This window comes from Falco punctatus, assembly GCF_963210335.1.
Source record: "Falco punctatus genome assembly, chromosome: 3".
NCBI lineage: Eukaryota > Metazoa > Chordata > Aves > Falconiformes > Falconidae > Falco > Falco punctatus.
The window spans coordinates 38,624,943-38,649,914 of NC_137582.1; the positions used below are offsets into that span (position 1 = coordinate 38,624,943).

At 37.6% G+C, this 24,972-nt stretch overlaps 1 protein-coding gene across 8 annotated transcripts in view; it reads left to right on the forward strand.

The window, feature by feature from the left end:
• The window catches only part of PEX2 (peroxisomal biogenesis factor 2), a 93,357-nt gene that overhangs the window by 46,573 nt on the left and 21,812 nt on the right, over nt 1-24,972 (forward strand). The window contains exons 1-2 of one of the 8 annotated variants that reach the window (XM_080381350.1): nt 4-7,539; nt 19,333-24,104. The exons of 6 other annotated variants lie outside the window; for them this stretch is intronic. In XM_080381350.1, coding sequence (XP_080237476.1) covers nt 19,355-20,269 — 915 coding nt within the window. In that variant the 5' untranslated portion in view covers nt 4-7,539; nt 19,333-19,354 and the 3' untranslated portion in view covers nt 20,270-24,104. Of the gene's footprint in view, nt 1-3; nt 7,540-19,332; nt 24,105-24,972 lie in introns of those variants that run through there. One more of the 8 variants, XM_080381349.1, reaches the window with a different exon arrangement.

A 24,972-nucleotide genomic window follows, 5' to 3' on the forward strand; every position in this document is an offset into this window, starting at 1 on the left:
GCGCGGGGCGGGTTGAGGCGGGGATGCTGCAGGCCTTCTCGGCCAGCGGAGCAGCGGCGGGCGGCGCTGCCGCCGTGCGGGGGCTGCTGCCGGGGCCGCGGCCCTCCATGGAGCCCGGCCAGGCGGCGGCGGCGGGCCGGCGGGGCAGCCTCCCTGCCTTAGCCCCGGCCGCGTCTCCGGGCCGCGTCTGTAGACTCTTGTGCTTCGCCTCACGCTCGCTGCGGGCGCCTCCGCCTCCCGAGCGCCGCGCCCGGCCTGTCGCCTGTTGCGTTCCTCGGTGCGCAGAGAGACGGCGAGGCTTCCAGTTAGGCCCAGAGTGTACGGGAGGAAAGGACGGAGCCTGGTAACATGCTCTGTAGAGAGGAAAGGGCATAATATTCTGGCAGAGGGGTATTTTAATCTGGATTGTTACTCTCGTATCAGATGAGAGAGCCAGCCATTTATAGACCTCCAAGGGTCTTTCCTATGACTGCCTGCTATAGGTGACAGCTTTCCTGTAGGTGCTGCCTGCTAAGGTGGCAGTGGCACCTTTTTGCTTTCTGAAAGTCCAGTTTTGTGCAGCCTGTAAGTGTAAGTAACAAATTGTTAAATTTGCCACAAAATTAATGTAGATACAGCCTGAATGGCCAGCATGTTCTTGGCAGAGGAGAGGCCCACCTGTGATATAGTCCATACCGAAAACCACAGCACTATATATTACTTTCAATGCCAAGGTATATTTTTTTGTATTGTCCTCCACCCGTCAGTAGGAGGGAGGTGTTCACCATGGTCAAAGATGGGTATGGCCAGTTTGTAGTAAAATCTGATTCCAGAATATTTATCCATTTGCCTGATGTTACTGGAAGCTGGTGAATTCTTGTCTAACTTTCTTGGAGCTGTTATTAATACGCCTCTCTGCAACAGCTGCTGATGAAGTTTTCACTTGAAGACTAGTAATATTCTTTATGGAGATCTTTTATCAGTGCTTTCTTCTACAAACATTTTTTCTTTATACTTCATTTTCTACTCATCAGCAGTTTTTCACTTCGTGGATGTCTGTCATCACTGGTTTATTTAATGAAGTAAATAGTAGGAGGACAGGTGAAAGTGGTGTTGCTGGGACATGAGTTAGAGCAGGAAATAAACTATCAAGGGGCATAACAGTTGTCTCCTTTGGTATGTTTTGTTGTTGGTTTTTTGTTTGTTCATACTGCAGGTAGCTGTCAATTTCAGTTACTTGCTGTGCAGTTAGAGGGATAACTTCCCACCTGTAAGATGTACAAATGAACTTGTTGAAAAGGTGATTATTTTTTTTTAAATGGAATAGACCAGTAGGGTACATAATCAAGAGTATTAGAGGAATTTGACACTTTAATTTTTCTGATCTTTACTAAGGAAGCAGATGGTCATGTCAGTATTGGAGTAATTATTGTGGTCACTAGTGTTCTAGCACTAGTTGCTAGTAAGAATAATTTAATGAAGTTAAAAAGTTGTATTCTCCACGAACCCTTTCTTTGGAGAGAGTAGCTCACCACTTGTATCTGTAGTGATGAATGTGGAGAAAAAACAGTTCTGTGCATGAGGTACTACCCCATGAGTAGTCCAGTCCAAACTAATTTCAGTTTTCTGTAAAAAAATTTTTTAAAAAATACTCCCAATATTCTGCTATCCTATACACTGCAGCAATGTTTTGAAAATTATTTGTCATCTTCTGGGTAAATCGGATATTATTTTATTGCTAGAACTTGTTGGAAGTTTGTGTCTGTCTGTGCAAACATACTCTTCAGAAAGTAGCATTATTATTATTTTTATTTTCAAAAATCTTAGTATTTTAATAGCTTATGCATTTACGCTTTACTTACCATGATGCCTAGTATTCTCCATATTGTTACCGATAGTCGGTGAATTCAAGTGGAATACTTTAAAGCTATTGTCCATGAATATTTTGCAAGGATCTTCTGAATGGAAAGGCTGAAAGAGACAGGGTATTCAAGTATTTTTGTAAGTGACTATACGTGTGTGTTTATATATATATATATATAAAATTTATATTTTTTTAAACACCAGTGTTATGGTTGGTTATGAATTGAGTACATTTACTGAGTACAGAGCATAATAAAATTGCATTAATCTGGGACTGAAGCAGCTGAAATAACTCTTTACTTAGAGTTTTGCCTTTACTGTAAGGCCTTTAACTTTTAGGCCTGCTTTGGTTCAAACTTGTCGATTTTTTTATTTGTTGAGATTATCCTTTTCACCAAATGAAGAAAATCAGTTTCCATTAAAGCTTTAGTGAAACTTCCAGTGTTGATATAATAGAGTACATAATTAAAACTACACATCTCTGCATGAGTGGTGGAGTATCTTTTTACTTATATTAGAAATGTTGAAAACTGTAAAGTAATGGTGGTGAACTTACATGTGTATCTCTATGCTAAAGTCTTTCATAGCTACCCTTAGAACTTAGTACAGCAGTTGTTCAAGCATATGAAATATTATCCTCTGTATTTATTTTTTAAAATTTTAATTTCTCAGGTAATGGGCCTTCAGATGCATTATGAATCCACCCACTGATTAAAAAGCTGTTGGGTAGTTGGAATGGTATGCCTCAGTTCATGTTGGTGGATTATTAGGGATTAAGCTAGATATATGGAATGTCTGTATTGTGCAAGGAGAGTGTTTAGATTTGGGAGGGAGTTTTTTTCTTTGTTTGAGAGCTCTGTGTATTTGTCCTCTATTAGATTCTTTTATTAATCCCCCACCCCATGACTCTAGGCATAATGTTTTTTTTATTAGAAAAGGTAGTGACTCACAGAAAGGTTTTGATACTTAACTTTGATTCAGGACATGTAGGAAGCAAATGTTATTGTAGTGGACTAAATAAAATTCAATTAAAACTTGCAGACAGGTATTGATAGTACATAAAGACTTTGTTAGACCCTTCATAGAATAGAACGGGAAAGGTAATTTCTATACTTTAATAGTTTTTGACACTGTTACTAATCTGAGGACCTCCATTTGTTCTTGTAACATCAAATGCTGTGGTACAAGTCAAGAAAGACATTTGATCTTCTCTTGTGTTTAATCTTTTACAGTCTTCTAAAGCAATAATTCTGAAAGTTGCTGAAGGCTGCTACCCAGAGAATCTTTGGGAAGGAAGGAGGGTAACAAGTTTACAGTTATATATTAGCAGTATCAAAAAATATATTTTAAAATAAATTACTCATCAAGATGTACATAATCAAGGGCTAGAGAGTGATGTCTGAATTCAGTATTGATGTGTATCCACATATAGTAATGAAGCACATGTTTTTTCACAAGAAAACCCATAATTTAATTACATATTCAAAATGGGAGAGAGTGGGAATGTCATTCCTTTTCCTATTTTTTTTTTTTTTAATATGTGAAAGTGATTTCAAAGCCATGAGGTTCAGAGAGAGCAGGAGGAGAGAAAGGAGGGAGGAGGTGAGCAGATGTCTGAAAGAAAAGCAGTAGTAAATTAAACTCTAAACAAATCAGTTGACAGTTTGAGGTTATAATGTAAGAACCTGTTTACCCATGAACAAGCTTTTGAATTGAAAGATAGTGCTGGATCTAATAAGAAATGTTCTTCATATATGATCAATAAGCTCATTCTGGGTTAATGTCAGTCTAAGGAAGAATAAGATATATTGCATTATTTTTAATATCTGGCTTCTAAAACTTTTTAGATATTTAATGATTTTTGTGCAGAGAGGTGTTTTGGGTTTTTTTTAAGACTCTCCAGATAATATTTTTTAATAAAGACATTCAGCATGTTTGTTTGTTCAAATTTAGCTCAGGTCTCTTTTAAGCAGTATGGTCCCTGGCAGAAACTAATGTAATCTATTTCTTATTCAGTTGGTTAGTTATATTAGTGCCTGCTTTCTTTGAGGGCCTGGCCTAAGTATTAGAAAGCACAATCATTGCCCTGGACTTCAGGAGAGCAGACACTGGCCTCCTCAGGGATCTGCATGGGAAAGTCTCATGGGATAAAGCTCTGGAGGGTTGCGGGAAAGCTGGTTAGTATTCAGAGATCATGTCCTCAGAGCTCAGAAGCAATCCATCCCAGCAAGGAGGAAGTCAGGCAAAAATGCCAGTGGTCCTGCATGGATGAACAAGGAGCTCGTCACAAAACTCAGACATAAAAAGGAAGTCCGCAGAAGCAGATAACCTTGGAAGAACATAGAGGCAGTGTGAGCATGCAGACAAGTGATTAGAAAGTCATTTCCAGGCAGGCTTTGAAAAGTCTGGCAAGGGATGTCAAAGGCAACAAGGAGTGTTTCTGGAAATACATCGGTAGTGGAAGAATGACTAGGGAAAATCACTGCTGATTGGGACAGGGGTTCTGGTGAGACAGGATGTGGAAAAGGCTGAGGTACTGACGACCTTTGTCTCCATCTCTGTTAGTAAAGACCTTCAGGAACTGTGGAACCCAAGGGGAAGTCTGGAGCAGAGCAGGTGTATGCTTTGTAGAAGTTTAAGTCATGAGAATACTTAAGTAAATTGGATGTATATAAGACTCTGGGCACTGATGGAATGCACATATGAGTGCTGAGGGAGCTGGCTTATATCACTGTCAGGATGCTCTTGGTAATATCTGATTGATAATGGAAACTGGGAGAAGGGCCTGAAGACTGGAGGAAAGCCAATCTCACTCCTATTTTCAAAAGGGCAAGAAGGAGTATCCAGGGAACTATAGGCTGATCAACCTCACCATCGCCCTTGAGAGTGATGGAAGGTGATGGAGCAGTTAATCCTGAAAACCATTTCCAGGCACATTAAAGACAAAGTGACCAGGAGTAGTCAGCATGGATTAGCCAAGGGGAAGTCATTCGTGACCAGCCTGGTAACTCTGTGATGAAATTGGTAGATGAGGGGAGGGCAGTACATACTGTTTCAGTCAGGCTTTCAACACTGTCTGCAATGACTGGGTGAGCAGGCAGCGAGATCAACATAGGACTTGCTGAACGGTTGGGCCCAGGGTGTGGTGATCAGTGGGAAGTCTAGTTGGAGGCTAGTAACCAGTGGAGTACTCTGGGGTCAGTGCCAAGTCCAATACCATTTAACATCATCATTAATGACCTTTATGATGAGGCAGAGTGCAACTTCAGAAAGTTTGCTGATGACACAAAACTGTGAAGAATGGCTGATACGTCAGAGGGTGGCGCTACCATCCAGAGCGACCTCCACAGGCTGTAGAAATGGACTGACAGGAACCTTATGAAGTTCAAGAAGGGAAAGTGCAAAGTCCTGCACCTAGGGAGGATCAGCACCATTCCCTGGTATCAGCTGGGGTACAACCATCTGGAAAGCAACTTTGGAGAAAACACCCTAGGGGTCTGGGGGACACCAAAATGAGCCAGCAATGTGCTCTTGTGGCAAAGGTGGCTAACAGTATCCTTATCCTGGGCTGCATTAGGAGTGTTGCCAACAGATCAAGGGAGGTGGTTCTCACTACTCAGCTGTGGTGAGGCTACATCTGGAGTACTATGTCCGTTTTGGGATCCCTACTATAGGTGAAGACTGGACATATTGGAGAGCCCAACAAAGAGCTACAAAGGTGATTAAGAAGCTGGAGCATGATTCCTGTGAGGAAAGACTGACAGAGCTTTGACTGTTCAGCCTGGAAAAGAGAAGGCTCAAGGAGGATCTTAATGTATATGAATACCTCAGAGGGAGGGTGCAGAGGGAATGGAGCCAGGCTCTTTTCGGTGGTGCACAGTGACAGGAACACAGGTGATGGGCACCTGCTGAAACACAGAAAGCTCTGCCTGAACATCAGAAAACAGTTTTTCACTGTGAGGGTGACCGAACACTGGCACAGGTTGCCCAGGGAGGTTGTGGAGTCTCCGTTCTTGGAGATACTCAAAAGCTATCGGGACATGGTCCTGGGCAACTGGCTCCAGATGGCCCTGCTTGAATGGTCAGGGATTGGACTTCATAAGCTTACAATAAACACACTTGTCCCTTTCTACTTGCACCTGTTAGCACATGTATAAAAAATTAAAAGTGGGGGGTACTAGTCAACTCTGATGTTTTCTCTTTTTTTTTTTTTCTTTTTCTTAGCTTGTGATAGATACACAAGCAGTATTTGGCAACCCACCAGTAGGCTTTCACACACATACTTCAGGAAATTCAGGAAGGGAAACTGCTCTGTACTACTTTAGAATGATGACAAAAACAGACCCCTTTGCCAGTCAGTTTCAAAAGAGGCATATTTTTCTTTAAATCACAAGCAACTCCATTCTATAAATATTATAAAGTGTCTGTTGGTCCTTTGCATCATAAGTATGCTTAACTCTTTATAAATAGATTAGTCTTATACGTATGTTTCGTGAATACTGAGCTGAACAACTCATAATATCAAATGTGAAAAGGATGTATTTGTACTTGTATGTAATGTGTGCAGTTAGAAGATAATTCCATTAATGAAAATCAGTCTTTCACTAGAATACCCTAATGTAAATTTCTCCCTAGTAAAGTCTGGTTTGCAAATGTTAGCTTTCCAGGAACAACATCTGAATTCACACAATTTTTTTAGAGCATGCAGAGACCTAACTTGAATTTCCAACCTAAATGATGCTGTTGCATATGACTGAACATGGGAATAGACTCAATCTCTACTGTACAGCTGCTGCAGTTAATGATGACAACCCCTACAACTTGTTAAGTCTTCTGGACTGTAGCAGGAGGTTCCTTCAGTATGGTGTTTTCAGGCAGCTGCTTCTGCTGTTTTGAGGGGGTTTTTTTGGCTTGTGTTTTTGTGATGGTGGTTGTGGTTTTTTTCGTGGGGGGTAGGAGTGGGTGGATATGGTTGTTTTTTCCTTTTGAGACCCAATACAATATATACTTTTCCCACATAGACCAGTGAAGGGGGAAGGAGAAAGGGTGTAATGCTGCAACTCTCATTTTAACTAGTATGCTCTCAACACCAGCTATTCAAGTAGTAAAGTTAAAAGCAGCAAATAATAATAATAATAAAAACCCCTGCGTGCCTCTAAAAAGCTGCAGGCTCATGAGTCAGATTGTGTTGTACATGGACAGAGAAAGTAGCAGGTGCTTTGTCCTGCAGCTTCTCAGTTGAGCTAAGTGGTTCCTGCAGCCATGCATATGACCTATATCTACAAGCATTGTCAGTTCATATCTAAGCTTTGTAAAAATTTTCATGAGGAGGAGAACAGAAGGGATGCTATTTGTAATGTGCCTCTCTGAGATGGTGGTAGATTGATGGGGTTTGTGTGGGGTTTTTTGTTTTGTTCTGTTTTGTTTGGAGGTAGAATGCAATAAATTTGGAAGTTTCAGATTATTTTCAAAGGGAAACTAAATGTAGATTTTTTCAGAGGAAGAAGGGGCACAAATTAAGAGACATAAAAAAAAACCTTTGAGATGGAGGAAAGAAAGGACAAATACATGATATGGGAAGAGAGAGGAATTATGGCAGTGAGGCAACTCTGGATCCAAGGTTGGCTTTGACTGGACCTGGGCACTTCCTCCTTTCCCTGCAAGAGAGGACCTGTGGAGTTTGTTTGGCCTTTAGAAGTAAGTTGAATCACTCCTAATATTCATTGTGCTTGTATCAGTAGCTGTCCGGGAACAACCTCTCTAAAAATCCTGTCTCTACCACTGCTTATCTCCACCATCTCTATTTTTGCTAATATTGGCAATGGGGTTAGAAAAGAAAGGAAATTATCCAAATTTTAATGCTAAGGAAACTTTAAAAATAAATTACAAAATAATAAGTAGAGGAGCTGACAGAAGACACCACAGGAGGGGCCTGGCAAGGAGAAAGAAACTTCTCCTGGGAAGGGAATTAATATAGGGCCATGACACTGTGGGGCACAACTAAATCATGAAGGGGAATTCAACTTGGAATTGAAGGGGGATTGTAGAAGCTGTCACAGTGTACAGCTCAGGCTGCCTAGTAAGGAAATTATTATCCCTCTTCTAAACTGTTACTTGTAATATGTATGTGCAACCGTGCCAGTGGATTCTAAAATGCTAATGAAGTTCTAGGATTGAAGAAAATGTGGTGAAAGCATATCAGTCTTCCCTCATGTGCTTAAAGTTACCATAATTACCAAGTAATAAAACTGTCAAGATTTGGGGACACTGAGCATATCTAATTTTCCCAGCATCCTTATTAGTCACTGTGTATGCCAAACATTTTAAAGTACAATCACAGCAAAGGTAAGACTGGGGAGAGATCACATAGTGTTACTGAGACAGAGTAGCCTCTCATCTGCAAATCTGCATAAGTCCTACAGCAGACTTGTACAAATAATTCTTTTTTTTCTTTTCATTTTTGAAAGACAGAAAAATTGCATTATTTTATTTATGGTGTTGTGGTGTTATCCTTGCACATTCATCATGTTGGGTTTGAAGACCATGAAAGCAGTTCTAGTTACATGAAAGGCTTGGGTTTCTGTCTTGCTATGGACCGGTGATGGGTATAAGAGTATGATATTGAGATTCAAAGGCAGCCACTTTCATTACTACCTGTTTTTCCTGGCCCTGATGCTCTTCATACTGGTACTGCACGTGCCTTACCTGGTGCTGTGCTGACCTGTTTTGAACCTAAGCTGCAGAAAAATAAATTTAAACAGGTTTATTTTCTTCCAGTTTAACATGCAAGAGCAGTTCAGTAGAGGATCAATTGAGTGTTGGTGCTAGTCTGTAAGAAAATGTGGCAACACAGGTCAAGGAAGACAGGAGTGACTGTAGCTGTCAGAAATTACATCAGCTTATGTTTCTATAGAACACAAGCATAAAGAATGAGACATGCGTCAGGTACTCTTCTTTATCCTTCCACCAGTTAAGGGTTGTTGATTATAATTAGATCCCATTATTTGTGAGTTATGCCATGTGATACAAAGCCAAAACTTAAAACCGACAGTGAACTGGCTTGTCTTTTTATTGATGCAGGGCCTTCTTGGCTTTAACATATCGCAAATATATCTAGTTTGTAACAGCATTGTTTTTACATACCGTTCTCCTTTCCACAGTAGAGATGTGGACAGAGGTTAATTATGAGTTAGCTGTGCATTTAGGACAGATTTTACCTTTCTCATCTAGTAAGTACTTCTAATAAAAGGTTAAAGGACATTATGTTCCTGCAGTGTAGTACATGGATCAGCATTGTTATACTTGCATATTGCTGCATATTCATGACTGTGCAGTTGGTGTGCATATGTATGTAAAAATGAAGGAAGCTGGAATAAAATCTGGGCACTGACTGTTTCACAACTGATGAGCTTAGGGTGTATCATGTAAAATTTCAGGGTTCTGTCATCTGTGGTAAATTGTGTCAGAGTATACAGAACAGGCATTGCTTCTGAATCCCTTCTGCATATCTTCTCAATCTTCATCTTGGCATCTCCATACCTATCTGGCGATCCATTCATATGGATCAGACAGGTAGGAGCAGAACAGAAACACAGAGCTGTGAAATGGGAATTTGTTAGATACCTTTCTTCCATTTGAAACTGCCTTAAAGAAAAAGTAAAGGCGGGCATGAAAAGGATGCATGAAATTGGCATTGATGCTGTGCTTGACAAATAAGGCTGTGTGACCCTATGGCACCCTTACAACAGTGAAAAAACACATAGCATGTCTGTCATGAGGCATAAAGCCAACTTTTCAGGTAAGTAAAAGTAACCAGCAAAATTAAGAGTTAAAGCTATAACTGCCCACGGTGTGCTCACAACCATGCATTAGTGTTCTGTCTTTGAACCATTCTGAAACGGAGCTGTATACTTCCACCACCATGTGATGTTTCATGTGCATACACAAGGAATGGAACACCTACTAAGCTTTACATCCTTTCCACTTTTACACATGCAATGCAATAGAACTTTCAGTTATCGATCCTTAGACCAGAACCTTATATCCTCATCATTACCAAAATCTCTTCAAATGCAAAGGTTTCCCTGTCATCTGCTGATATGGTCATCAGCAGCTGAGATCTTCATTTTTAACACAAGGGATCCTTATCTTTCCCATGTTCTTATACCTCCTGATACTGGTTTAATCAGAGGTGTTGCCCCTTCGTTGAAAGGGGCAATTCCTTCCTAGTTAACCATCACAGCTGCAACTCTGTTAAGCTTCTCCAACCAAGTGCTCCACCATGTTAATTCAGCAACAGTAAATGTAAGATAATTCCCATTACCTGGTTCCTAAGAAAGAGTCGATACTCTGTATTTAGCATATATTTGGGCTCTTCATCTTAGTGTTCAATGGGGGTTTTAAACCATGTTTTTTGGAAAGCCTCAAGTTACAGTGAAGCTTGATTTTTGTTAAGCTTTTGGGTTCTCCTGTCAGTGATTTAATTAAAAGGAACTACAGTGAGATTTCATGTAGTACAGCAGACTGGGAATTTACAAGCAGAATTGACACATCCCTTTAGAGGTGAATTTGCAATTTGATGTACTAAGGAGAGGGATGACCCCAAAAAAAAAAAAAAAAAAGAGGAAATAAGTATGGGGGAAGAATAGGATGGGATAAAGAATAATGGTGATAGAACATACTACTTGTTACATGCTTATCTTTCTATTTAGTCCAATAAATGAAAATTAGGACCATATCCAAAAGGTTGGTAGGGTGATGCTATCTATGGCTTTTATGTTACAGGGAATACAAATGTGCTTTGAGCTTTTGTAGCCTTAAAATTAACATAAGAGATTTTAGACTAATTACTATGTAACTAATATTTAAAATATTACCTATACTATCAGATCTACTTGTTTGCATCTAATAATCTGTCTTCTGAGAGTGCTTACTGATTACAATTTTATTTTTTTTGAAGTCAGTGGAAGCTCTTAGCATTCAGAGTATCCTTAATGGTAGCCAATCATGTCTTGGTTGCTAGCATGTATCAAGGCAATGCATTACACTGATGCGGGGTTTTCAGTTTCCATCAAATACTAACAGAAATGACTGATGTACAGTGCAGCACTTTCCAACTGCTCTTCATTACTGTTTTATCAATTCTGTCTCTTCAGAGCTGGTTTTGGTTCTATAACTTGAAGTCCTAATATTTTGACTCTGGCAGGTAGTTCATGGAAGAAAAGTCAATGAGCTATTGGTATCCCATTTTATGATATCCAAGTTTACTGACTTAAAGTTGGAAAAGCAACATGTGATTTGGATGTGTCTTGGACTTGGTCTTTGGACATTAAATGTAACTAGCATTTAAAATTCTGAATTTGTCACTAGTTGCTCACGCAGCCTCCTTAGAGAAAAATCCTAATTTCATCTATAGGATTGATTTGTTTTTCCTTTATTTTGTCTATTTTGAGAAGTAGTCCTGCCTTCCAGAATTAAAAGAAATAAATAATGTTTTCTGTGATTGCAGTGTATTACTGGTTTTTCAATTCATGTTAGTAGTTAGTCCAAATGATTAAAGAATCAGTTTATATTCTTTACAGAATGGTAGGTATTTAGCTGAAGTATACAGAAATCCAGACAGTAATACAAAATCAATCCTTTGTAAGGTTATTTGGGGTAATGATATAGTAGTGATAAGTTAATTTTACAGTGATTAAGAGACAGCACAGTTGGGGCTCCCAATTAGACTTTGATCTGAGGATATTTCTCTTTACACTTGATGAGCAAGAAAGATGAGAATTAATGGTAAGACATGAGGCTTTGAGCAGAAGGGGTCCAGATTCTGTGTTTTATTAGGAGAGTTGGTGTATCCAGTTAATTTTAAAAATTTTCCTTTACATACAATTTGATTTCTTATCACTTAAAGTTTATTGATTGCAAATTGGCATCTAAAATGTACTCTGCTATTGAGAGTAACTGAAAAGAACAGTTAAATGAAATACTTTTTCACAAAAGAACCCCCACAACAACAGGAAAAAAAAGACAAAACAAAAACTACGAAAAAACCTACCTGATTTTAAACAAACAAAAAAAAATCTCAACAGTCTTGTGGTTGGCAGAAAAATTGTTTTCATTGCTATCTGTTGATACCCTAACTTTGTGAACATAAAAGGAGGGATAGCAGAGCCACGGGTATGGCTTGCACATGCTATTGCTCCACATCCGGTACGGCAACACTGTATGCGCAATACCAAATGTACTGTAGGCGCCTGAAGAAACAAGAAACTGTGCGTTAGTGACATTTTCTACAGAGAGGGTACAATTCTTAGCATGCCCACCACATACTACTTTCCCCTGCCAGTGTTATAGATCTGCATGCTGCGACTTGGCAGAATCTAGTCTGAAAAGGCTAAAAAATGGTTATGTTTCATGTATGTCCTGTTGTTTCTTTATGTTGAGATAGTTTATAATAATTATAATGAATGTTAAAGAGACTTGATATGTCAGGAATTCTTCAGTGGCCTGGAAATCAAAAGAATTGTCCAGGCAAAAATAATGCAGCGTGATTAGCGATGAATGTAAAGGAATAGTATAGGAATGTTAGAATAACATCGGTGAATCTAAAGAGTAAAACAAGTTTCAATTTACAAAGCACAAGAAAAGATCCAAAAATCTAAGAGGAGGCACAGAGGGATAGGTCCATTACCTAGATCTGTTATTAAATAAGAAAGGAGAACAAGTAACAGATTTTCAGAGACTGGTTCTTTTATAAAGAGATATATTGTGACCAGCTACTTTCATAAAATTAATCTTAGGAAATAAGAGTGGAACCAATTCACAGAAATAATAGCCTAAGGAATCTTAATATAGATGTGCTCAAGTGGCAAATCCTAATAAAATTCATCCTAGAATGATTGAGGAATTAAGTACTACTGATTTTTTAATTTATTTATTTATTTAATGTCCTAGAGGATGAAAATGGCCAGCAAAATGGGTTTGTGTGTGTGTTTTGTGTCTCTGTACTCTCCTGTTAAGAGAATTAATGAAGCTGTCGGTTTCAATTCCGAATAAAGATTTGGGAGTAAATATTTTAGCAATTAACTTGTATCTAAAAATGTGTAGAAGAGAGATTGTAGAACAGCCAGTATGGTTTGACATGACGTGTTCATATGAAACCTCAGTCTGTTTCTCCTCAGAAAGGATGACAAGCTTAGTAAGTAAGAAGAAAACTTCAAGCCCAATACAGCTTAATTTTAATAAAGTCTTTTTCCCTACATAAGCAAGCTAGAGAAACATGGTATCAATACTATCTCCATTAGACGCTAATATTATCAGCATCAAGTTGAAAAATTGCCTTTACAGAATAATTATCTATAGTACCCTGTCAAGATGAAAAGGCATTAATGAATTGGATGATCGAAGAGAACACACACTTACTGGAGAGGGGTTGAAAGTTTTGGGGTTTTTATAATTTGTTTTGAACATAAGATCTGAATCCAGAGTAACTCCTGATGAATTTGAAGAGAATCTCTGAAATCAACAAGATTAAAAGCAATATAGGCTAGCATAAAGCACTGCATTTAAGAGGAAGAGATCAAATGCCTTAGTACAAACCAGGAAATAATAATTCAGACAGAAAAATGGCAGAAAAAGATTTGAAGATGTAGTGGACCTTGAGGTAAATACTTATGCTGCTGAAAAAAGTAAAGGTGTATGTTTCTGGAGGATCATACCAGGTATGTTGTAGGAAAGAGGATGTTATCTAATTCGGCAAATCATGTAGTTGGTCCCCTCACATGCCTGACTGCTTTTTCCTCTCAAGAAGATGCAGACAAACTGAAAATTCTTCTCCATTGAAGTTACTGTATTCTGTGGAAGGAAAACCATCTTACTTTGTAGTAGGGTTGCTTTAGACTGAATATGAGAAAAAGGTCCTTTATAATTATTAGGGTGATAAAACACTGGAGCAGACTACCTAGACAAAGTGTGGAATCAGCTTTCTTGGTAGTTAAACATCTGCCAACGTATTCTTGAGTCTGAATTCATACTGAGTTAGGATTGCATAGTCTCCTGTCCATTCCATCTCTGCGTAAGTACAGTCTCAGACTACGTGTTTTGACAGCACAGAAGAGATTATCTAAAAGAGTTAAATCATGAACTTCATGAAGTGCATGGGTGTGCTAATTCCTGCATCCTAAATACAATTTTAACTTAGAGCAGTAAGGAGCCAAGTTCATTTTCTACTTAAAATATATTTTTATTTGGCTTCCCAAAAGTGTTTTGACTTATCATACTTCAAAATATTTTCAAGCTTCCGCATATGATATATGTCTGTCTTCTAATGATTAGGCTAGAAAAGCAGGAAATGCAATTGCAGTAGCACAGAGACAGTAGAAACCCCTTGATTACTCATCCACAGTGGAATTGCCCTGTGGAAAAAATGGTACCCTAGAGGTTATTTGGATTTATGTATTTCTTCAGGCAAAGTTTACAGACCTGTAAATTTAAATGTAGAATTTTTGTGGGTAGAATGCATTGACAAATATGCCTGATGGTAATACATCTCATACTGATAGTCCCAGTACAGGTCAATAATAATGCTTATATTGATAGCAGCTCTGCAGGAGATGTTACTTGGTATTATAGCTAAAATCCATGTTATCCCCTTAATCATAATTACATTAATATTGACAGTCTGTTGACAATACTCATATTACTATTGATATATTTCTGTCAATAACATGTTTCCAAATAAAATATATTCATTCATAATTTGTATGATGCTCAATAACAGCACTAACATGTACCAGAAGAAATTCCTCTTTCCCTGGTGATATACAATAATTATTTTATTGTTGGTTTTGTTGCACAGTGTACTATACAAGTGGGGTTGTTCAATTGTTTAAGAAAAAAAAAAAACAAAACCAAAAAAAACCCAAAACTATAGGTTATTTTAAAAAGAAGCTATGTGAGGGTTTTTTTCTGGGAGACAAATTTTTATTTTTTTTCTATGTGATATCTGTGATGGTGTAAAATCAAGGTAGAACCTTTCAAGTGGTAGTCTCTGGTGTTTTGTTTTAAAGTGTATTTATGTAACAAGTTAATCACACATAGACCTTATTATGTATCTTCACCTGATTTTTGACTGTTCTGTTCTGATCATATAAGCTAAGCCTGATGGCATCCTAAACTGAGCATTGATATTTGTCTCTTTCATTACTGAGTGTACATTTCCTTTAACTTTTTTTTTAAAAATAGAGTAGACAACATAAGGAAGTAAAACATTAAGGACATGACAAACAGATTTTAATACAGAAATATGATGGAAAACCAGCATTCTCTTTATAGTCTGTATAGCTCAGCAGAATATGGAGTACAAAAATAACACTAAAAAGTACAAGTTAAATGTCTGACACTTAGAGGCATTATCTGGTTTTAAACCAGGATAGTTTTCATTTATTACTGCTCTAGGACCGCTATTTTTGAAAACAGTATGAACTGAAAAATCTAACAGATTTCTGAAAGGATTCTGTATAGAGGAAGTATTTTTTAAAGGTAAAAATTTATTATCATTTGTTTATTATCACTTGAAAAAATGAACAGCATAGATAAAGAATATAATGAAAAATTCCTACTATAGCGAAGTAGAGAGAGACTAGAATTTAGGCATCTTCACTCAGTTTGTTACCCACATCATTAGGACGTTTGCAGACATCCTTCATACGAAAATACAGATCTCTGCTTTCCCTTTTAATGTGGGAAGTATCTACCCTGTATGTGCAGTAAAACCTTAAACCAGTTTGGAAGTAAGCAGAGTGTGTGGCAGAATGCTTCGGCCTGTATGTAGCAGTAAGCACACTGAAATGTGCTTACACATTGAAGTCAAAGTTATATGGATATAAGCTTTTAAGTAAATAACTTGTAGGGACCCGTTAACAGCCATAGCCTATGGCAAACTTTCAGTGGTTTTGGCAACAAAGAACTTCAGAACAATGCCCAGTTTTATTGCTTAAATTGAGAATGCTTACCTAATTGTTCTTCAAAAAGGAAGCTTTCCTTACATAGGAATGTTATAAGCATAACATCTTTGTTAGTTTTTGCCTGATACTCTTCCATATAGTTTGTATAAAAGTGACTTCAAAGTAGAATCAATCTGCTAGTTGATAATTCAGAAAGAGACATTAAATGTCACAGTTAAAGAGTATATATGGTGTTGATTCTAATTCTTTTAAAAAGGGGACTTGTTTGATTTTACAGAATTTCAGTAGTTTAACAAACAGTGCTTGGACTTGGTTCAAAAGCAGTTCCCATTTTCTGTATACAAAGTTCTAACACATTCTCACAGGTTCACGGAAGTTATTTCCTTTAAATAAAATTCTATAAAGGATCATGGACACGAAAAAAAAATAATGTATTGTCACAAATCAATTAGTTTCTACAAGAGATGCACCAATTCTTGAGAAGATCAAGCTCCAAATTTCAGGGAAGAGCTTTATGACATCTAGGCCATCCTGCTGTGAAAACTGAGGGTAAATTCAATGTTAGAACAGGTAACTTAGGACATTGGTCAAGTTTTAAGAATTTCCAGAGCTGGAGATTTTGCAGTCCCGGTAGACAAACTGTTCCAGTCTCCTTATCTCCAATTAGAATTTCTCATGTAGCAACTTAAAACCAGTTGTCCCTCTTTCTTTCACTGCATTTCACAAAAATGTTTGACTTAATCTTCTCTGCAACCTTTAGGTAGTAGAAGATTACTATTAGATCACTGCTTTGCTGCCATATCTTTGAGTTGAACAATATGAGTTCCTTCAAGCTCTCCTTATATATCAGGTGTTGGGGCTCCCCGATGATGTTAGTGGATGGACTCTTTTTCAGTTTGTAGACCTTTTTTGTAATATTGATAAAGAAGCAAAACTGGACTTAGTATCACAGGTATAGACTTACCAATGCCAAATAGAGGGGAATAAGCACATCCTTCTAGTCTGCTAGCTATACACATGCTAATGCACTCCAGTATTATTGATACAAGGATGCACTTGTGACTTGTGTTCGGCTTGCTGATTACCAGAATTCCCAAGTCCTTTTTTGCAAAGCAGCTATGCAGTCAGCTCCCAGCCTACAGTGATCCATGGGTTTTCTTGCGTATTTCATGATCCATCATAATCCTGTGTGTTTTACCTTTTCCTTGAACTTAAGAAGGTTCCTGATGACCTATTTGTGACTTGCTGAGGTTTTTTTTAGATTGTTTGGCTGTACTGGGGGGTGGAAATCTGCACAGATTTAGCATACCTTATTTATGAGACATCTACAACAGCAGTTTCTCATAGCTCCTGGGACAGTGGAAGACAGCTGGAAAAGATGGTTGAACAGATGTTGGAAAATAGTCTTGGTAGATGGATCAAGAAAGCTGTTTGATGTCTCTTTCAAACAAGTTTAACATTTTAAAAGGGAGTTTTGTGTCTTGGGAGTTGTATAGAACACTAGCAGGAGGCTAACTGAAATGAGTAGAACAGAGTGAAATGAGTAGAAGGGACTGAGGTGTTACCAGAAGTGAAGGCCCTAGACTTTTAGGGGTTACGAGTGAGTAGCACTAAACCAGAGTGGCAGGTTCCAGAGCAGACACTTATCAGAGGCTGTGGTTCCTAAAATGGGAGTGGGATGAGAAGATGAGGGTTAGGAGGGCAGATATTCATTGGAGCCGGAGTTTTTGAAGTCAAGATCCAGTATGGCTTGAACTAACCCTTTGATCACAAAGTGGAGGAGGTAGGTTATTGGGAAGATACTGGATAACCTCACTTCCTCTGCTTTGGTACATGCTACAAAAAAGGCAGAAGTGTGAGAGGGACAGACCTGGATATACTGGCTTGTATACCCTTGTATACTGGTTTGTCAGGCCAGTGCAGGTTAATGAAATGAACTCCATAGCTGTTTGCCCACAGGAGATGGCCATATACTACCTTCATCGATGTTTTGCTTGCTAACAAGAAGTTTAAAGAAACTGAGTGGAGCTACTGTATGACTTCCCCATGTAGCCAGTCTTAGTTAATTGGAAACTACTATTGTACAGGTTACATTAAGGACAAAATTCTATTTCCTGTTGGCTTTGCATGATTATTTTCCTTACAGACGTGACCAATTATAGGTGTAGAAAGCAATAGGAATGATGCAAATAATGTTTTATACTGGGTTTTAAAACTTGTGGTGCACTCTGTGTCAGCAAACAGTTACTGGTTTGAAGGATTTCTCTTTTTTCTTTTTTTTTTTTTTTTTTCCTTTGGTATTCTTAGCATCGTTAGCAACCATTCCTATACAGGATCCTGTACAGCATCTTTTATTCAAAGCAGTCTTGTGTTATAGCAGGTCTTCCTTAAGGATTTGAAGCACTTTCTTCTGTACTTTCTCTAGAAGGCTGTTGACCCTTGCTTGTCAGTTATGCAAAGAATCTGGTTTAGAAAGTTAAATATGTTGCATATTACCTGAAATATACCACTTCTCCTATATCACTTTGGGGTTTTTTTATGTGAATGAAAGGAACCAAAAATCAGTTACCCCACAATTTTGCATTACTGAGGCATCATCTGTATTTTGCTCTTGTGATTTATTGCATATTTTTTTTAGTCACAGAATTCCATATACAATAACATTTAAACTAAGCAATTTAAACAAAAAAATATCTTTCTCTGTAATGCTTGAACAACAAGAGTATACATTTGTTGAAGTGGCTAGAATACATTAATCATCTTGCCAGGAAATTTGTTACACGACAAGTAACACAATCCCACACCTGTCAAAAAACTCTAGAAATATGTGCAGGCTTCAGTGATGTACTGTATGATAATTTATGTCTGAATACTGAATATTTCTTGAATCTCATGTAGTGATTCTTCTCTAAACAAATCACTGCCTTTATTTAGCAAGTTTATCATTCCCACCTTAATTTTCATCCATATATTTTTGTGCGTAATCTTAACTTTGTTAGTATTTCAGAGATTTTACTTTCAGCTGCAGCTACTGAGGTATTCATATGGCAATATTTTCTATCCACCCCACTGTTCTCTCCTAGATCTTAGTCAGTATGTTAATTTTCCCTGTTTCTCCATAAAACACTATATAGTTTTACAAGATAGTTTGATCTTCTATGTTAAGGTGCAATTGAACATTACAGTTATACCCAGCATGCATTTATTTATTTATTTATTCAGCAAAATATTAAATCTGTTGAGTTTTCTAAATATCTGGAAGGTGTCAAACATTTCTCTAGAATAAAATACAAATATTACCATTTGTGAGAAATAGTCCAATATAACTTCTTTTGAGATGCAATTTTACACTGTTAATGTAAAGCTTCCTGAAAGGACTTGAGCATATTAATACAGCATTCTGAAGAAGCTTTTTTGTTATTTCTTGTTTACTACTGGTATATTAGAACTTTGTTATCTTTAGTAAGAATAAAAATAGGAAATGTTTCATTATGCTAAAATCTGTTTGTGTTTATTTGTTTATTCCTAGAAAGTGGGGGTTTTGTGAAGAAATGGCCTCCAGCACCGGAAGTGAAAAGAGTGTGAATCCTGTGCTAAGAATAAGTCAACTTGATGCTCTTGAACTAAACAAAGCTCTGGAACAACTAGTGTGGTCCCAGTTTAGCAGCTGTTTTCATGGATTTAAACCAGGAGTGTTGGCTCATTTTGAACCAGAACTTAAAGCATTTTTATGGCTTATATTATGGAGATTCACTATCTACTCTAAGAATGCCACTGTGGGACAGGCTATTCTGAATATTCAGTACAAGAATAACTTATCTCAGACAGAGAAATACCAGCCTCTGAGCAAACACCAGAAGTTATGGTATCTTATTTTCACTGTTGGCGGAAGATGGTTGGAAGAAAGATGTTATGATTTATTTAGCAATCGACAACTGCAATCATTCTGCAAAATAAAGAGTTACATTAACTTTGGAGCTGGACTTCTTAAACTTTGTGGACTTCTAAATTTTCTGATTTTTCTTCAGAAAGGAACATTTGCAACGCTTACAGAACGCATTCTAGGAATTAGGTCAGTTTTTTGCAAGCCACAAAGTATTCGTCAGGTAGGATTTGAATACATGAACAGGGAACTTTTATGGCATGGCTTTGCTGAATTTTTGATCTATGTGCTACCACTTATTAACGTACAGAAACTAAAACTTAAAATTTCTTCATGCTGTTTGCCTATTGCAGGTGTTTCCAATAGTGAAAACACATTAGCAGCTCACTGCAAGGAATGTTCACTATGTGGGGAATGGCCTACTATGCCTCATACCATAGGCTGTTCACATGTTTTTTGTTACTACTGTATTAAAAGTAACTATTTATTTGATATGTATTTTACATGTCCTAAATGTGGCTCAGAGGTACACAGTCTTCAGCCACTGAAATATAAAATTGAAATGACAGAATTGCATGCCTGATACAAGGTTGATTTGGCTTTATACTGTACGTGAAATATTATGTTGAAAAGATTGATGGAGAAATTCAGAAATTATTGTAAAACAGACAGCTTAAAGATAGTTTTGGAGACTCTGTAATTTGTTGTAACATATGTCTTTACTAGTCTTATTTTTTTACTGAGTAACTGTGCCGACTTGCGCCTCTGAAGAAAAGAAAGGAGTTCACCAGCTCTTTTACTCTGTCAGACTACTTGATCGCAGTTTGCTACCCCTGTGTTGTGAAGTCATTCCTCCTTAGATCTAGAGTCTGTCAGCCTGCCACTTCTTAACTGCATGTTATATACTCCCTCAAAGATAGAGAAGATGCCCAGTAAGCTTTTACTCATTTTGTGGATTTTCTCAAGCTTGTAAAAGCTTCTGCCATTACCAACTTAGCTAGTAGATAGGTTTAGTGGAAGGGGCATCCTTGTCAAGCCTAAGGAATAATTTTAAGTTTAAATACTTTAAATTTGAATCCCAGTGTGGCGTTCTACTGTGAAAAGGAAAGGTATAAGATTAATTATCTCAGCAGATTAATAATAGTTTTCATCATATTCAGCTATCATAACAGACCATACTCTTTCTCTTAAGTCAGAATTGCTTTCTTATCAATAGACCATAAGCTTTAAGTGATCCATTTGGTAGGCAGGTAGGTACTCCACTTCCTGTGCAAATACAGAGCACCTTCTAGAACTTCATGAGATGACTGAACTCATTTTCTCAGTTAGCTATGTTTGTGATCTTCAGTGGTGTATATATGACCACCTCCCACTTCTTACCTATAAAGCTGAGGGATGCAATCCATCATCCATTGGAATGTGGCAGCTGCCCAAGGTAACCCACGTTATTCTGAGTCAGAGACACTGGAGAAAATTGTTTACTCACAAGATGCTTACTTTGGGACTTGCCACTCTTCTATTTTTGGTGTGGTCAAGGTGGCTACCAAACCTTTCTAAGAAGTCACTACCACACAGAAAAAAGATCACACACAGTTATGGGCATGTAAACTTACTAAAATAGGTAACTCTTCCTGTTCTTGACTATTACTATTTGGTTTCTCTGTTGGCTTTGTAATGTTTTTATTATTCCCTGGTTTAACACTTCATCCATTTATTCTCTGACCTGATTTTATAAGATTTATATAAGATATATATAAAAGATATAAATTTATAAGTTTTAAAAAATTACAGTCCTTTTTTTAACAGGAAGTCTTACCCAGAAAGGTCTCATTAACACAAAAAACATTGCGTCCTTTTTTGGCTCTTGAATTCTCAAAAATGTGTACAGTTAAATTGAGTAAATCACTTTATGGTGGCTGTGTTCTTGATTGGCTGTCATCAGTAGTCAGTCCCAAAAATAGTATGTAACAACTGACCCAATATCTTTGATCTACTTTTATGAAATGGTTTATTACATTCTTGAGTATCTGATTAAAACAACCCACGAGCCTATTTGTTTGAAGATCTTAAATTCTAGGGTTTGATCTTTAGAGTGACACACAGCACTTTCATCTGATGCAATTAAATATAGTTAGTGGGTTTGTAAGTATCTTTGGGCAGCCCAGAACTTCATTAATTCTGCTACTGTTCTGTGAGTCAACAGAGACTTCAGAGCAACTGCTTCCAGATACCGTGCCACAATATATCATTTGCCATCAAGTGTGTGTATCAGCAGCCTGCCAAATTTCTGTAACCATTGCAATTTGAACCAGCAGGTACAAATCTGTCTTCATTAGAAGCATCAATACTGGCGAGTTTGTTGGAGATGATCCTGGAGTTACTTGCTGGTCCTGAAGTGATTCTGTATGAATTGTCCCTCCACATCACTTAAAAGCTCTTCCCAAAGAAATGTATTGGCAACCCTGACTTTGGGGTGGGCTAATGTCCCAGAAAGGATCATCAGCATTTCTGTTACCTGTCCCTTTAACTATCTTTATTAAGATTTGTACACACTCGGAATCCATTGTTCATAGTTTATAATCATAGCAGATTTCCTGTGGTGTCTTCATTCCTTCTGAAGTCACAGTGCAGTATTGTGTCACAGGAGCATGGATTTTCTATATTGGACTCTGTTAGCTGTGATGGTTTTCTTATGTGGGAGTTATTTCCTATTTATAAATGTTTTTTTCCTGAATATTTAAAGAATGTTACCACCTTCTTGTTCATTCCACTCTCTGTCCTGCTGTATGCATTTCCCAAAGTTGGTTTGTCTCTTCCAGCTTCATGCAGCTGAAATCCTAGTAAAATGTATACTCTGGTTTTCATCCCTGTTACAGTATCAGTACAAAACCTGTTTCTAGAAGTTTTGTACCTCTATTGTATAGCTGTCTTCTGCTGGCAGTGCTATATTGCATTTGGCTTCCCTGGTTTTCTTCTGGAACTTAACTTCTGATACTTATGATGGCTTATTATACCAAAGCATTGGCCTACTATTGTAGTACCTCTTCGTCAGTGTGTTAGGTTTGTAGCTCATATCACTGACCAAGTTTGTAAAGTCTACGTCTTATGATGTGTATAAACAGTTTGCATTACCCTAAGATCCTAGATCCTAATGTGTGGGTTTGCTTCTTTTATTTTTCCATGCGAGTTAGCAGGTACCATGCCTTTCACAGAAATAGAAGGTTTGGGAAGAAAGTGGTTCCTTCTGTCAGGTATAGATTGGGGTTTTTTGTTTGTTTCTTTGTTTTAATCTACCATATGGTGAAACCTTCACTCTGTTGTAGTCACAACTCAGATTGATGAGACCAAGGTTTCAACTTGCGTATTGAAAAGCTCCTTGCTATGAGGTTAGCTTTTTAAGACTTCAAAATCAGTACTCAGCAGCTTCCTTACAGCAATGTAAAATCAAAAATGCACTTCTTTTTTGTATTGTAATTCTGTTTTGTGATGTCTTGTGCTATATAAACTGCAGAAAAGTCTTTTTTGAAGATATTAAAGAAAAAACATATTTTGCAGACTAATCAAAGGATAATTAATTTTACATACTAATTGCGTTAATAATTTGCCCTCATAAGCATTATATCTTCAGGTTAAAACTGCTGTAACAAAGGACATCTAGTTATGCTTCCTGCAGTAATTTTGGAATGTTAATCTCTTCAGTCATTTTTTCTAAACAAAAGGGTTTTAGTGTTCAGCTACCATGAGAATGTACTTCTGAGCAGTCATATATGCATCAGTGAAAATGGTAAATGCCTAGAATTTAAGAAAGCTAAAGGACCAGAACTTCCAGTCTTGGAGTTACAGCCCTGTATTAACAGTTTTATTTGTGCTCTGTTTTGTCTTTGTGTGCTATGTGAATGTTTTCATTGTATCAGAAATGTAAAAAATGAAGCCATAACTGGAACAGGCTATATTAATAAATATACTAGAAAACTTTTCATATCTTTGTTTGAATGAGAATTACCAGTTTTAACAAGGTGTGATTTTGGAAGCATTTAGATGAAAACAGTAAGCAAATGCTGACTTCTTGCTTCCACAAACCACCACCACTCCATCTATTCTATATACTTTGAGAGGTCTTAATGTTATGGAAGACTGAAAATCAGGAGTTTGAGCATCCTGTAAAAGAAATTACAGGGGTGTTACCTGATTTCTGCATTACCTGGGAATATTTCTTTATTTTTGCATAAGCCTGGAATGTGATAGGCAAGGATCATCTGGACAAAGTAATGAAGAGAAGATGTTAAAGGTGAAAGAAGTGTATTTCCTAAATACAATCCAATGAATGTCCTTATTTGAGAATATTATTACAATTGTTATCTGGGATGTATCATTCTTATGAAAATCAAGTTTACAAATAAAAGATGCTTCTTAAGGAGGTTATGAAGTTTCTCTTTTTCCTAAGAGACTTTTTGGAAGGGTAGTTATTGCTTATTCAATGGTTTGTTTGTCAAGTGATTTCATGCTTTAGCATTTGTGAGACTAAAATGCAAAAATGCAGCTAGTTTATAGTTGCAGTTCACTTTAAAATTTTCAATTTTAGGTTCCAAGGCAAATTATCTTTTTAATAATTCTAGTTTTGGGCAGACTAGTCATAGCAATGATTTGTTACACTTTGCTGACTGGTTGCTAGGAAGCTGTCTTAGCCTGTAAGTAAAAGAGAGTATTGTGGCATGACTGGACACACAGAATAGGGTCATGTGGTTATTGCTATGATAGATATTAAAGCAGATGGTCATTTACTTCTAATAACAAAAATATGATAGCCTGGGCTATTGCAAGTCACAGTGCATACACCCAAAACACTAGGGAGCAGTTTCAAAACGATGCTTCATTCCTTTTGAATTTCAATGCCGTGTGCATTCCCAAGAAAAATTTAGTAGAATTGGTCAAATAGATTACAACGCCCTGTCTTTATCTTCCCAAAAGTGTTTTCCTTGTCGTCACCATCAAAACATCCACTTTAATTGTTACTGCAGTCCTGATAGTTTCTGCTATTCCGGGGGGGGGGCACCTCCAAGGTGGGATCTGATGCAAGCCTGGCAAGGTGACCCAAAGCATAAGAGGTTTGTTGAAGGGATTTCTCTCAGGCTGGGACACTGGGACCAGATGGCTACACAAACATACTGAGATACTTGCAGGGCATCTACTAAGGCCAAGCAGTGAGCTTTTCCATTGCTGGAGCACACCTGGGGTTTTGCACCTCTGCTCATAACTGCCTGTTCACTGCACGCAGAATGCAGGCCC